The sequence below is a fragment of the Hippichthys cyanospilos genome, chromosome 11 (assembly GCF_059441005.1).
Source record: "Hippichthys cyanospilos isolate Australia breed blue-spotted pipefish chromosome 11, RoL_Hcya_1.0, whole genome shotgun sequence".
Classification (NCBI taxonomy): Eukaryota; Metazoa; Chordata; class Actinopteri; order Syngnathiformes; family Syngnathidae; genus Hippichthys; species Hippichthys cyanospilos.
Window position 1 is genome coordinate 22,727,205 of NC_142379.1, and position 13,853 is coordinate 22,741,057.

Consider the following 13,853-nt stretch of genomic DNA (forward strand, 5'->3'; position numbering starts at 1 on the left):
TTTTTCTCTGCCAAGTTCACCTGTTGCGTAACTGTTGTTTTAGTGTAATCTTGCACAAAATGGAAGATGATGGAACATCCTATTTGTGACTTACAAATATTTGTGCTTATTTCAGAACATGGTTTAACAATTTGGACCACACAACTGCTCATACATTTTTATAAAAATGTAGCAATTGATAAAAAAAAAAGATTTATTAAAACTGTTGTCAATTGACATGCCAAATTAATTATGTCTACACATCAACACAATGATTAAAACAAATGGTTGTTGAAATGTAAGGAAGTCCCTTGTCACCATACTAAATTCCTATGTGTTTGTTTAATCGCCATTAAAAAAAAAATGGTAATCAATCCCAGAACCGGTTGGGTTCAGGTACCACTTTACTTAAACAAATTGCATGAGAAACCAAAGTATAGCCCGTGCATACTGTCCTGGTGTGTTTACTTTTGAATATCAGAATCCCATAAATATAAGATGAACTTTTTATTTATAAAAGATGAACTTTAATAAAGGTGAAATGTATGGGGGTGATTTTTTTTTTTTCCCCCCCCACACTATTCAAGGAAAATTCTTCTGTCAGCCACATAAGCCAAGTTTTGACGCACAGATATGCATTTTTTTCTTTCGGCCATATTTTTTCTTACAATAATTACCGCAACGGGACAAGTAGAGGGCGGACGTCAGCTGGCTTTTAGCAGCAAGTGCCTGTTGCAGGAAATAGCTGCTCATGTTTAGTGAGGTTTTTATGTCTTCTGCTGAGATGAACTTTGACTCTGTTTTACTCCTGTCTGTGTAGATTTACATATTTTATGGTGCAAGATCCAATGCGGAGTTTTTCGTCCATAATGGCTTCTTCTTCCAAGACAACATCCATGATCAGGTGAAGATTAAGCTGGGCATCAGCAAAAGTGAGAGACTCTACGCAATGAAAGCCGAGGTGCTGGCCCGTGCTGGTCTCCAAGTGTATGTATGACCTGTACTCTTTTCCCTGTTTTGTTTACATCCATGGGTAGTGGCAGCATATCATAGTTGTCTATCAGCCACATCCACATTCAGTAATTGAGGGTGCAGAACAAAATCTGTTTTAATTAGGTATATTCACAATTCATATACTGCAACTGCTGAGTTTCACACTGGTCAAAATCTTTGTAATCCAGCAAAGCATCTATTCATCCATTTTCAAGAGCCGCTTATCCACACTAGGATCCCTGGCTTACTGGTGCCTATCCCAGCTTTCTGCAGACTGTAGGCAGGGGACACCCTGAACGGTTTGCCATTTAAATCAAGTCAAATAATATTAATTCAGCACATTTAAAAAAAAAAAAAGTGGTCAACCAAAGTGCTGGAGATAAAATACAAAGTGCAAATAGATACATAAAAACATAAAACACACGAACAAGCTAAAACACAGATAAGACAACACTGCAGAGATGTCAGCTTTCATGGAATATTAAAAGCAAGCAAGAAAAAGGGGTTTAAACCAGTGGTTCTTAACCTGGGTTTGATCGAACCCTAGGGTTTCGGTGAGTCGGTCTCAGGGGTTCGGTGGAGCCTCCGCCGCAGAGGTCCACCCCTCAGACTAAAAAAAATCATATTTTATTTTTTACTAAAGAAGGGTTGGTTGAAGGACCATATGAAACTGGTGGGGTTCGGTGCCTCCAACAAGGTTAAGAACCACTGATTTAAACGCAACGAGGGTCTGAGCGGATGTAATAGACAGTGGGACTGTTCCAGACCCTTGGGGCGACTGCTGCAAAGGCTTGGTTGCCACGAGTCTCTAGCCTTGTCTTAGGTGGAGCCAGCAAGAAAAGGCATAGTTTACAACTTAGACAAGGAATAGTTTCCAACTTGCAGTATATCATCCACTCCTCTGGCTTCAGTCTACAAGGAAGTAAGGAAGGCTCAGCCGTCCAAGATCCTTCGTCTCCTTCGTTGTCCTGTAAATATTTCACATACAACTAGAATATCCCTAAACAAAAACTTCTATCCACCCATCCATTTTCCAGAGCCACTAATCCTCATAAGGGTAGCGTGCTTGCTGGTGCCTATCCCAGCTCACTTGGGGCAGTAGGCGGGGGACACCCTCAACTGGTTGCCAGTCAGTTGCAGGGCACACAGAGACGAACAATCATCTATGCACCCAATCACACCTCAGGACAATTTAGAGTGCATGTTTTTGGGGTGGGAAGAAGCCGGAGTGTCTGGAGAATCCACACGTGTTCTGGGAGTATATGCAAACTCCACACAGGTTGTCACCAGCTGGAATTGAACTCGAGACTTGAACTGTGAGGCGACGCCATCGCTTCGTCCCATCTTGGTCCTCCTTGGGAAAAGCACCAGGAGGGGGCATTGCAGCATTGGATTTCAGGTGCAGAATATGGTTAGGAGTAAGCAGTTCCAAACTGTCGGGGTTGTTGAGGTTATCTAAAGTCAAGCGAGCAACTGTAGACAACAGCCATGTCAAAGTCCTTAAAGAAGTATTGTTGAGTCTACCATGGGCGAGTGACAGAGTGGTATTCAGTACATTTCTGACTGTCCTTATTTGGAGCTGACAAAGTCCACCTGCATGACTGGAGTGGTGTGCATTCATTATGAAGTTGCACTGCTTTTGGGCTAAATATGCAGCCAAACTCTGAGTGTCCAGTTGTTTTAATGCTGCTTTTAGCTGTTTTTGTGCACCAACAAAATTGGGACCTTGATCACAATGCGGACTGCACTTCTGATTGCAATGAAGCACCGTAATTCATTTATGAATGCCTCAGTGGATAGGTCCTCCAACATCTCAATGTAAACAGCATGAGAGCAGAAGCAAGTAAATGCAAGTCCATACCATTTTTGTTGTCTTCTTCCCACTATAGTAACAAATGGACCAAAACATTCCATGCCGCAATATTTGAAGGACATAGTATTCAGCAGGTAAGTTTGCCATTCTCTGACCTTCTGGAGTCCTGCGAAGTCTATGAGAGATCACACAACGGCGAAAGAAAGAAGCAACAGTTCGACTCATTCCAGGGATCGCCACTCGATCGGATTTGATTTATGGTAAATGGTTTATGGTATGCTCTTCATCATGACAGTGCGCTATAAGGAGGTTGGTCACATGGTGTCCCTTTGGAATTACAGTGGGGTGTTCAAAAGAATCGTTGATAGATGAAATTCTCCCTCCCACCTTTAGGAGACTATTTCCATTCAAGAAAACGTCAAAGTGATACAGTTTGTTATGACGTGGAGGCCATTTGCCAGTATTTAACAGTTTGATTTCCTTTTGATTTGTTGGTCTCTGCACTCCCTGAATGATGAATGCTCTGCACTTTTTTGTTCACTCATCATAGCAAGTGCGTTAGATTTGACTTCCCTTGCTCTTCTTTTGAGATGTGCAACACCTTTGATTGCCTTAGACCAGGATGAGAATTTGATCAAACATTCTGTAAGATTGAATGTTGTTTCAGTAGCCTTTGTTAGGAATGTGTGGGGATTTCTAACTTCTGGATCACCAATATTCAGCTCCAGATTTACACCAAATGCAATGGGTAGATGTTTCTCCCAGAGAAAGAAGGGGTCACTGAACCAATCAGAAAAGATGAGCTCGGTGACAGTTTTATCCCTGGATGCACTATTAGCTGGGTTATTTTTGGATGGTACATAAAACCATTGCTGAGGGGTGCTACTTTGCTGTATTTTTTTAACTATTCGCAACAAAGGTATGGAAGCAAAGTGAATCATTGTTTATGAAACCTAAGACTACCTTCGAATTGGTCCAAAAATATTCCTCGACTTCAGAATAGAGATGTTCATCTCTCAACATGTTGCTCACAGACTGAAACTACAGCTGTGGTTAGCACAAGTTTGGGAATTGTAGTTAGTTTAGTAGTAGAAACATGGGCTTTTGCTATTACTGATGAACAATAAATGTATCCTTTGCCATTTATGGCCCTTAAATAAGTGTACTGTCCATAACCACTTGTACTCGCATCAGAAAAGTGATCCAATTGTATTTTTTCTAGCTCTCTGAAGCCATCAGGCAGGTAACAATGTGTTATGTTTACCTTGTCGAGGTTGGAAAAGTCATGTTGCCAGTTTTCCCACCTTGGTTTGAGTGCTTCTGGCAGGTTATCGTCCCATTTGATGCCTTGGCAGCACATTTCCTGTTGGATTATTTTCTCAATCAGCAAATATCGTGCCAAAAGCTAAGGTCATAGATGGATGCCACAGTCAATATGATTCACCAATTTACTGGTTGTGCTTTGAAAGTATTATCATCAAATTTGAAGACATGCCAAAGGTTCGTTCTTGTGACATGTCTTTAAATGTCAGGTCCTTTGTGATTGTGTGTCCAGCATGTTCAGGTGGAATTCTTTGTAAAACCATGTGGTTGTTTGAGATGGACTTGTGAAGATAAAGCCCTCCTTGCTTACATATTTCCATGTTCTTTCGGGCACATTATATTGCCTTTTCAACAGTGTCCATGTAGAAATCCCTTTCTGTAAACCTTGAGCCAAATGGGTGAAAATGCCCTTTAGCCAAATTCTTTAGTCCAGAATTTGCACATCCTGGCAAGGATGTTGCACCGAAAAGATGTACCTTCATTCGATATATCTGTGGCTGGTTATCTATGTCTCCATTCTCCCACCACAAGAAACAAAGGTCGTCTCTGTCACACTGCTGAACATGAAACTGGTGGAACATCTTTTCTATGTTGCACATTAGCACAATAGGATGCTGCCTGAATTGTATAAGAATGCTCATTAGGGTGTTTGTTAGGTCCGGTCCATGAAGAAGATCGTTTAAACTTGTACCTCCATGTTTGGCTGAACATTCAAACACATCACACAGTTTTGTGGGCTTTCTGGAATGATAAACCCCATGATGATGGAATTATCATTGTGCACCTTGATTTCCATCGCTATGGACTAAAGGAACGTGGAAAATCCTCTCGCATCAAATTACTTCCTAGCGTGTTTGTTTTTGTTGAAAGATCGCCCATCCCACAACATAGTGAAACAATTGATTTAATCCAGACAGAGTGGGAAAGTACATGAGGCCTCAGACCACTATTACCATGAGCAACAGTGACAATGTTTCATCTTTTGCATCCAGTTCTTATACACTTTAGGGGTGTGGTCTCACTGAGGACTGCAGGTATGTGTGTGGGTGTGTGTGTGTGTGTGTGTGTGTGTATATGTGTGCGCGCGTGTGTGTGTGTGTGTGTGTGTGTGTGTGTGTGTGTGTGTGTGTGTGTGTGTGTGTGTGTGTGCGTGCATTAAAAGGCCGTTGTCCACGAACCAGTCTTTGTTGAGTAGAATGTCAGGGAAATCTCTAAAAGAAGACTAGGACAAGCCGATCTGCTAAGCAGCAAAAAGAGTAACTCAGACCAGCCAAGATTGACTTTTCTATACCATGGATAGGGAAAAAGCTTGGACAAATGAAGTCGTGCGTTCTCCAACGTTAATTCAATTCGCCCAGCCGCCCCTCCTGGCTTTTTATTCAGCAAAGCATTGCACATTACAAGACATGACAAAAAGAGCCAGTCGGGCGCCACCAACAGCTGGGCCAAGGTCCCAGCTCACACTTTTCTGCGTCAACAGCTTTATCTAAGGACAGGGGCGAGATGAACTAGGACTGCACACATGGATAGCAATGCACACTATTCTAGACAAGAAATATAAGCACATAATGATAACAACCTAATATATGATTTCCTTCACAAAGACAAAGTCAGAGAGCCATCAATCCTGGTTGAGTATTTTGATAGCAGCAGCTTTCTTAAAAGAGATGAAGTCAGAGCGTCATCAATGCTTGTTGAGTATTTTCATTGCATCTGTTGAAGGAGATGAAGTCAGAGATTCCTCAATCCTGGTTGAGTCCAGTGGGAAGTGGAATCTCTCCTGTTGTCTCAAATCCTCATTAGAATAGCACAGATACATAGACACACTATTTTACTGATACATTGTATTTATAAAAACACATATTTTCTTGAGAACTTCTTCAACATTGCGCCTGTCAATAATGCTTTTCATGTGTGCTATGTAGTCCTTTTTGTATTTCTCGTAATTACGGAACTTTTCTTTTAAGTGTTCCAAGTCTGATTTCAGCGAGCTTTCTGTTGTCTGGTAAATGCGGCCTTTGTTTAAAGGTTAGATGCATCTCACAGCGTCCTTGTTCGTTTTGCCTTATCCCTTCTTTGAGTTTCTTCAAAAACAATAGATCCTCTTGTGAGACTGTTTTGTCGATTGGTTTACAATCCTTGAAATGTGACTCTAGCACATTAATCACATCCATTGAAGTTATGTAGGGTAATTATTTTATTGTAACTAACTGATTCTCTTCTTCTGTGAGTGGCCATGTGGAGCCACCAACAATGCTCCACCTGAGATCTGTGCGCACTCCATCAGTCTCATTGTCTCTTCCTCTCGTTGAGCTAAAGCTCTCGGACAATTAAATCCATTCAGAATTTCAACGTCACATTTTAGGAGAGGTTGCATTTTGTTGCAATTTCGGTGAGGTGTGGCCATTGCTTTGCAGTGACACTCGTGGGTATATTGTCTTAATTAATTGGAATATACTGTAGTTTTTTGTATATTAGGGAGGTAGATCAATGGAGGTGTTTGAATCATAACTGTTGCAACAACAATCTCCACCTCAGCACGGACAAAACCAAAGAACTGATCATAAATCCAAGGTGGCAGGTGAAGCCACACAAACCACTGTTCATCGATGGGACTGAGGTGGAGAAGGGCGAAAGCCTTCAAATTTCTCGTCACCTTGTCAGAGAAATCTCAGAAAAGAAGACTAGGACAAGCCTAGCTGCTTAAACAGCAAAAAGAGTAACTCAGACCAGCCAAGATTGACTTTTCTATGCCGGCATAGGGAAAAAAAGCTTGGGCAAATGTAACTCGTGGGTCTTCCAACGCTAGTTTTTTCCACTGCCCAGCCGTCCCCCCCTGGCTTTTATTGAGTAGAAGCATAGCAGATTACAAGACACAACAAAAGAGCCAGCCGGGCGCCACCGGCAGCTGGGCCAAGGTCCCGGCTCACACTTTCGTGCGTCAACAGTTCTATCTAAGGACAGGGTCAAGATGAACTAGGATTGCATAAATGGGTAACAATGAACTAAGCACATAATGATAACAACCTAATATATGATTCCCTTCACACACCTCCATCAGCGGGGATCTGACCTGGTCCTACAACACTTAACAGAAAGAAGTCCTAACAGAGACTGTACTTTCTGCGGAGACTGAAGAAATTTGGCATGTCAGCAAAGACTCTTGACAACTTCTACCAATACACAATCCAAAGCGTCCTCTCCACCTCCATCACAGTCTGGAATGGCAACTGCACGGCACAAGACAGGAAGGCTCTCCAGCATGTGATCAAGACCTCACAGCGCCTCTGGGGAGCAGCCTTACCCTCAGTGCAGGATATTTACCACATCAGGGTTCTGCGGAGAACACGCAGCACACCCACAAAACGATCTGTTTGACATGCTGCCATCAGGCAGACGCGACAGGAGCCTGAGGGCCAGGACTGCCAGACTGGCAAACAGCATCTACCCACAAGCCATCTGGATTCTCAACAAATCTCTCACTAGCTATAATCTGCCTCCCATGCATAAACAATATCTTGCACTAAAAATCTTGCACTAATGATGTTCTGCACTACATTATTTAGCACTATTGTCTCTGGTTGTTGTTTATTCCTCTTTATTGTTATTTATTTATTGCTCAATTGTGGAATGTAGTCTGCTGCTCGAGGAAGTGAACAGAATAAGAATTTCATTGTGAAGTACAACAATACATATGACAATAAATCTTTTGAATAACTTCTCACACGTAAGCCAGTTACTCTGAGACTCTTAATGATGGCGTGAACGCCCATCATGGTTTTTAAGTTAAATTTGTCTGGTTGAACATCTGCTTGTAATTGGCTGCTTACTTCTTCACTGACAAATGTGCTGTTACTTTGTGTATCTAATAGTGCGTACCAACTGTTCTTTTGATGGGTTTTGTATTGTGGACACCCACACAGGAACTATCATGGATGTGCTATTGAGATTGACCCACCTTATTTACATGAGAGCCGTTGCTGCTGTTGTGTCATACCAGCTGAACTTGAACTGCTCGGAGTTAGGGGACCAGGGATAAGAGATCTATCTCTAAACTTGTAATTGTCAGCATGCAAACAAGTCGGATGCCTTCCTTTACAATTGTCACAAAAGTGATGATGGGAACAATCTTTGGTACTGTGGCCCACCTTTAAGCATCCCTAGCAAACTTTGTTTTCCTTAATGTATGAGTGCTTCTCTTCCAGGGGTTTAGTTGAGAAAATTGGGCAATTTGACAACTGTTGTCCTTCATCTTTGCAAAACATGCAGATTTTGGCAAATTAATCCAATTTAAAATAATTAATAAATCACATTAAATTGAAAAGGGGATAACAAAATATCACATGGTCTTAAGTATTCAGAACCTTTGCAGTGACACTCAACAAAATGACAGTTTTCACTGAGAAATCTACCCAGCTCGAATCTACCTTACTCACTTTTTCTGGTACTCGTTGCGTTGTGATTCCCAAAAACATAGCCCGGTTTTAAAACATCAATATCGTCTTCTGGTCGATGCGGTGTTCCAAGAGAGACACCATTCAACCCACCAAATACAATAATCTTTCCACATGCTCCGTTGTTTTTTTGTTAGTGTATGCATCATGCTCGATCCTGTCACTGGTAACATGACATCATGGCGAGGTGAGGAGGGGCCCCCAGGGAGTTGTAGTGGAGACATAATGTTCTTTGGTGCAGTGCAGAGTAGCGTAGTGCAGCGTAGAAACTGTCGGAGACAGAGCTACTGTATATTTAACTAATTTATTGTCCATTTCTTCTGAGATGGTTCTGCTCTTTCATTGGAGACATCCGCGTTTAATGAAACTGATTGGACATTTTTCAAAAAAACACACTATAAGACCTTACAGCTCACATTGCATGTCAGAGTAGATTTATGGCAAGGCACAGATCTGGCCAAGGTTGCAAAACATTTCTGCAGCACTTAAGGTTTCTAAGAGCACAGTGGCCTTCATATAACTTCAATAAAAGAAATTTGGGATGACTAAAACTCTTGCTAGACCTGGGCCTTCACCCAAACTGAGCAATCGTGGGAGAAGAGGCTTATTGAGAAAGGTCAAGTAAAGTATTTGTGTAGCCCTAGGTCACTGCAGTCTCAAAGGGTATCACAGGTTAAAAAAAGTCATACAGAACATAATAAATAGACAACAGCATCCCCTGAACAAAGCTCCCTGAAGGGGAAGGAAAAACTCTTAACATCCCCATCTGGGGAAAATAAGAAACCTTCAAAAGGGGCCGCAGGTGGGTGGAGCCCCCTTTTAGGCTCAACAGGTTGCTCTGGGTGCTGAGTGCTAAAGATAACACATTGTGCCATATTAGGCAGGAAGTGTCCAAGTGCAAAAACGACTTGACAGCAGGTAAGGCCATTTGGTAAGATCCTCCTCACAGTCTATTGGGTTCATCCTAAAAAACGTGTTGGAGAGGAGGTGGTCCATCTCAAATCCTGCATTGGTTGATCAGTGTAGGACTACATCACAGCATTCAATTCGTCTCTCACCATTTAGCCCCCCTTCCAAACCGGGAGAAGCTGCATTCAGACAGACTCATTAATTAAATGCTTGAGTGTAGACTGTGTTTTTGTCGAGATTTAAACATTTCTACTGAAATGGCAGGGAAGAATGGTAGGGACGCTCTAGGAGCTCTACCTCTAGGTATGCAAATTCTATGTCATACTTGGTAAGACCGCTGTTTTCATAAAAGTGTGAAATCTGACTTTTTGGTGATTTATAGGTCTTGTGTCTTCGCTCTGCACGCCAGTGGATCTTGTGTTTCAGCACAGCTACTCGCCTTTTTGAGAGTGTTCTGCATGACAGAGGGTAAGCACATATTTTACCTATCGCTGGCATATTTAGTTTATTTAAAACAAGTGGGAAAAAATCAACATGAACAAACAAATAAAAAAACAAAAATATATACTGTTGCAAAGCAGACACCATCAAAATGAGTAAAAATGAAAAAAAGGAAACCACAAGTCCTGGCCGCATGTCTGAAAAGGAGTGAGAGGAAGTAAAACTTATTTAATCCCAACCCCTTTTGATAACCCCAAAATACCCTAGCCATAAGACATATTGCCGTCACTTGTTCCAACCAATACTCTATGATATTCCACAATCTGATTTCTGAACACTTAACATATACCTCCTTAGTGCCAAGATATGCTCAGGAGAAACATATAACAAACACACCTACCACGAATACAACACCAAATACCACAATGTTAAAAATAACCTATTTAAAAAAAAACACAGAACATCACAAAACCTTAACAAACATAAAGAAAACCTTGAAAATAAACAAATAAATGCCAAGCACCCCTGATAATCAAACACCCTCTTTCCTATACCTTGTATAATTTCTTTATATCTCGTTTTAAACTGGTTGATGTTTGAACATTCCCTGAGCGTCCCCTCTAAACTTTTCCACAGGTTAAACCCCACAGACTGAAATACAGTACTTTTTTTTTTGTTTTGCTTACCTTCATTATCCTAAAATTAAATGTTCTCCTTAGATTACATATCCCTTCCCTCCCAGTAAAAAGATTCTGAATATTAATTGGAAACAGATTATTTTTTGCTTTGAAAAGTATTTGTGCTGTTCTGAATTCCACCATATCTTTAAGTTTGATAAGTTTTTACAGTAAGAATAATAAATTTGTGTCGTCCTGTATCCTACCCCATGAATGAACCGTATTACTTTCTTTTGTAATATAAAAAGTGTATATATTATTCTTGTGTAATTATTGCCCCAGATTTCTATACAGTAAATGAGATATGGAAGAACTATTGTATTATATAGAATGCGGAGCAATTTCTGATTAAGTACGTGTTTAGCTTTATTCAATTCTGCGATACATCTTGTTTTTACTTGTACATATCTAACATGTGATTTCCACCTATCTTTTCATCTATCATCACCCCTAAAAATCAAATCTCATTTACTCTTTCAAAAGTAAAACATTTTTTAGATGTTACTTTTCAGTAAAAGTCATAAGTTTGGAAAAAAAATGGTTTTTTTTCTACATTTTAAATTTGTATTGAAGTCATCCAGATCAGGGGTTCTCAAACTTTTTAGAGTCAGGGACCCGTTTTTGGAAGTCAAATTTTCCTAGACCCACATTGTAAATGTTTGCGCAAACAAAGCAAAAAAAAAAATTCAAGCCAAACACAAGTGCCCTTTTTATTCACCAGATTCAATTTGAAAAGTACAGTATATTTGTTACTTTTTAGCCATACTGAAGTTTGCAAAAATATTGCGAATAGCACTTCCTCAACTGGGTCATTTTTCCCCAAACAGGTTGCTGCCAAATAATTAGTGACCCAATAATGAAGTTCTTTGATAATGACATAGATTTCGTGGGTCATGAATTAGCATGCATTGAATCATTTGCAAGGTTTAAAAAGTTGCTCTTACCAAAATTCACATTAGACTTAAAATTTTTCCAGTATATTGGCATTGCACATTTTGAAATTTTCAGTCAGGTTTATACAGTAGATTGCCTTCTTTGCTTTTATACCTATAATTGAATATTGTAACTGTTACATTGCAAAATATACTCTAAAGTTTTACAAGTTTTTTTTATCTGTATATTTTGCATAAAAGACACATTGTGGACAATTTAGAGTTGTCGCTTACTGGTGTTATATGAATGCAGCACGAATTGTACGATGAAATTCAGTGCACAACAGGACGGAATCTAAAAAACCTGGGCAAATACTGTATGTCAACACTAATTGATTACCCCGGGCTTCCACAGACATAAATAAAATATACACAACTCTTACCAGTCAAGTAGAACAAGTAGAATGCAGGACAGCGATCCAGCTACAATACACTAGGAGGATTAACAGCAAGCACACACTGCATGCAGGGGCCATCCGCGATACCAGAAACCGCAGGTTAAGGTCAATTCTTGGATCACAATGTCTTTGCTTGTGTTTTGTTTTTGTTTTTGTTTTTTTACGTTTGGTGGGTCAACTCAAATGTGTAGAATAACTCGTCATCCTTACTCCCAAACCGGTCATTGAGTATCATCATGAAACTTGTGCCTCCCTCCACACCCCCCTTCTCTTCCTTCTTCTTTAATTTATGATTGGCAAGCAAAGCATCTTATTTCATTTTTTTATCCAGGATTGACATACAAACCAGAAATTGGCTCGACTGCACACAAGACACAAACTGCCATACAAAACAAGAGTTGCATTACATTGGCGAAAGTTTTCATCCTTCGCTTTCTGTGCGAGAATTCAAAGGAAAAGGGGAACAGTTCACTACTGTACAGTGTATAAGGTTCAATAATTTAAGATTTAAGTCAATATGTGTACTGCAGTAATAATTGTCTTCATCAAAGTCAAAGTCAAGTTTATTGTCAATTTCTTCACATGTGCTTAACATACAAAGGAATCGAAATAGCGTTTCTCACTTTCCTCTGCGTTTTACATGTACACAAGACAATGCATTGTCGGGAGAGCGAGTGGCTGCTGCGTATACACGCTCCGCCATCTTATGTATGTGGTAGTACTGAATAATTAGCCAACAAAGGCGTAGAAGCAGGTGGCGGCACCAGCCAGGATGCTGGCGAGGCCAAACGGAGCAAATCCGCCGGTCCCAAAATCTTTTTCAACATTGCTGCCGTTGCTTTTGACTTTTCACGTTTTCAAAAATCCCCCCCCTCCCCCAATTTTTTTTTTCGAATGTGTTATTTGTTTGGCTCCATTTTATAATAGTTCATAGTTGACTCACGTTTTTTTTTTTTTTTAATTACAGAAGAACTGAAAGAATACCTCTCTGGAGACTATGTCAGTAAGATTGTAAATCTGACCAATTGTGATTACCCAGTTAGCTTGGAGAATGAAATGAAATTGTGGACGTTCCTGGAGACCAGAGTCACTCTGCTACTCAAGAACTATAAGACCACATCTGAGGTGAGAACAATTGATGTAAATAGACAATAAGACCATCCTTGTCTATTGATCACTTCCTCATTATATATTTCAGGAGGACCGTGTCATGTTACAGCATCCTGATCTATCGACTCATGCTCGAGTGGCAATACAACTTCGACTAGCTGAAAAACAAATCCTACTAAAATCCCTAGCTAGTGTACAAACCAAACGTGTGTATTTTAGGGAAAAAATGTCAGAAGGCTTGTTGTTGCCTTGTTAATTTAACAATTGTAATTTTATAGCTTCTGATTTAGTTTCACAAGGTGAAAATGTACTTGAAAAACAAGGAGTTTGAGCTGGACAAGTAATGTATGTCTGAACGGAGAGACTGCTTCCAAGATGGAGATGAAGGCTAATTGAGTTTGAATAATAACAATTATGTAATGTTCACAATTTGTGACCCATAAAAGAAAAAGAATAGAGGGATGTTCAGTCTAAATGCTATATACAGTATTTTCCTATCTACACTATATTGTGTCAGTCAAATGAAGCTTGCAATCAAAATGGTGTGTATATCTCACATTTGTTGTAGTTTTGCTTTTTAAATGAGGGTTTTCGGGAGCTGAATGTGTAAGTTGTTTGCACATAGGGCTCTGTTTTGTTGAAAGGATCGGTGCCGGTCGGCGCTCAGGAGACAAAGACAACACTCAACAAAAGACCAACGTTCCCAAATGCTATTTAGCCCAAATAACTGGCATATTTATTTTGACCAAATGCAAGTTCTCAAATAGTTGACATTGCGTGAAATCATCATATGAGCCTCTTACCTATGCCGAGAAGGTGGAGAG

The 13,853-nt window shown here is 40.2% G+C and overlaps 1 protein-coding gene across 1 annotated transcript in view; it reads left to right on the forward strand.

Moving 5' to 3' along the window:
• The window catches only part of setd3 (SET domain containing 3, actin histidine methyltransferase), a 63,669-nt gene extending 50,043 nt beyond the window's left edge, over nt 1-13,626 (forward strand). Inside the window, exons 10-13 of the mRNA XM_088427049.1 lie at nt 800-966; nt 9,854-9,939; nt 12,887-13,044; nt 13,118-13,626. Coding sequence (XP_088283175.1) covers nt 800-966; nt 9,854-9,939; nt 12,887-13,044; nt 13,118-13,285 — 579 coding nt within the window. The 3' untranslated portion in view covers nt 13,286-13,626. The remainder of the gene's footprint in view (nt 1-799; nt 967-9,853; nt 9,940-12,886; nt 13,045-13,117) is intronic.
• The last annotated feature ends 227 nt before the right edge of the window (nt 13,627-13,853 follow it).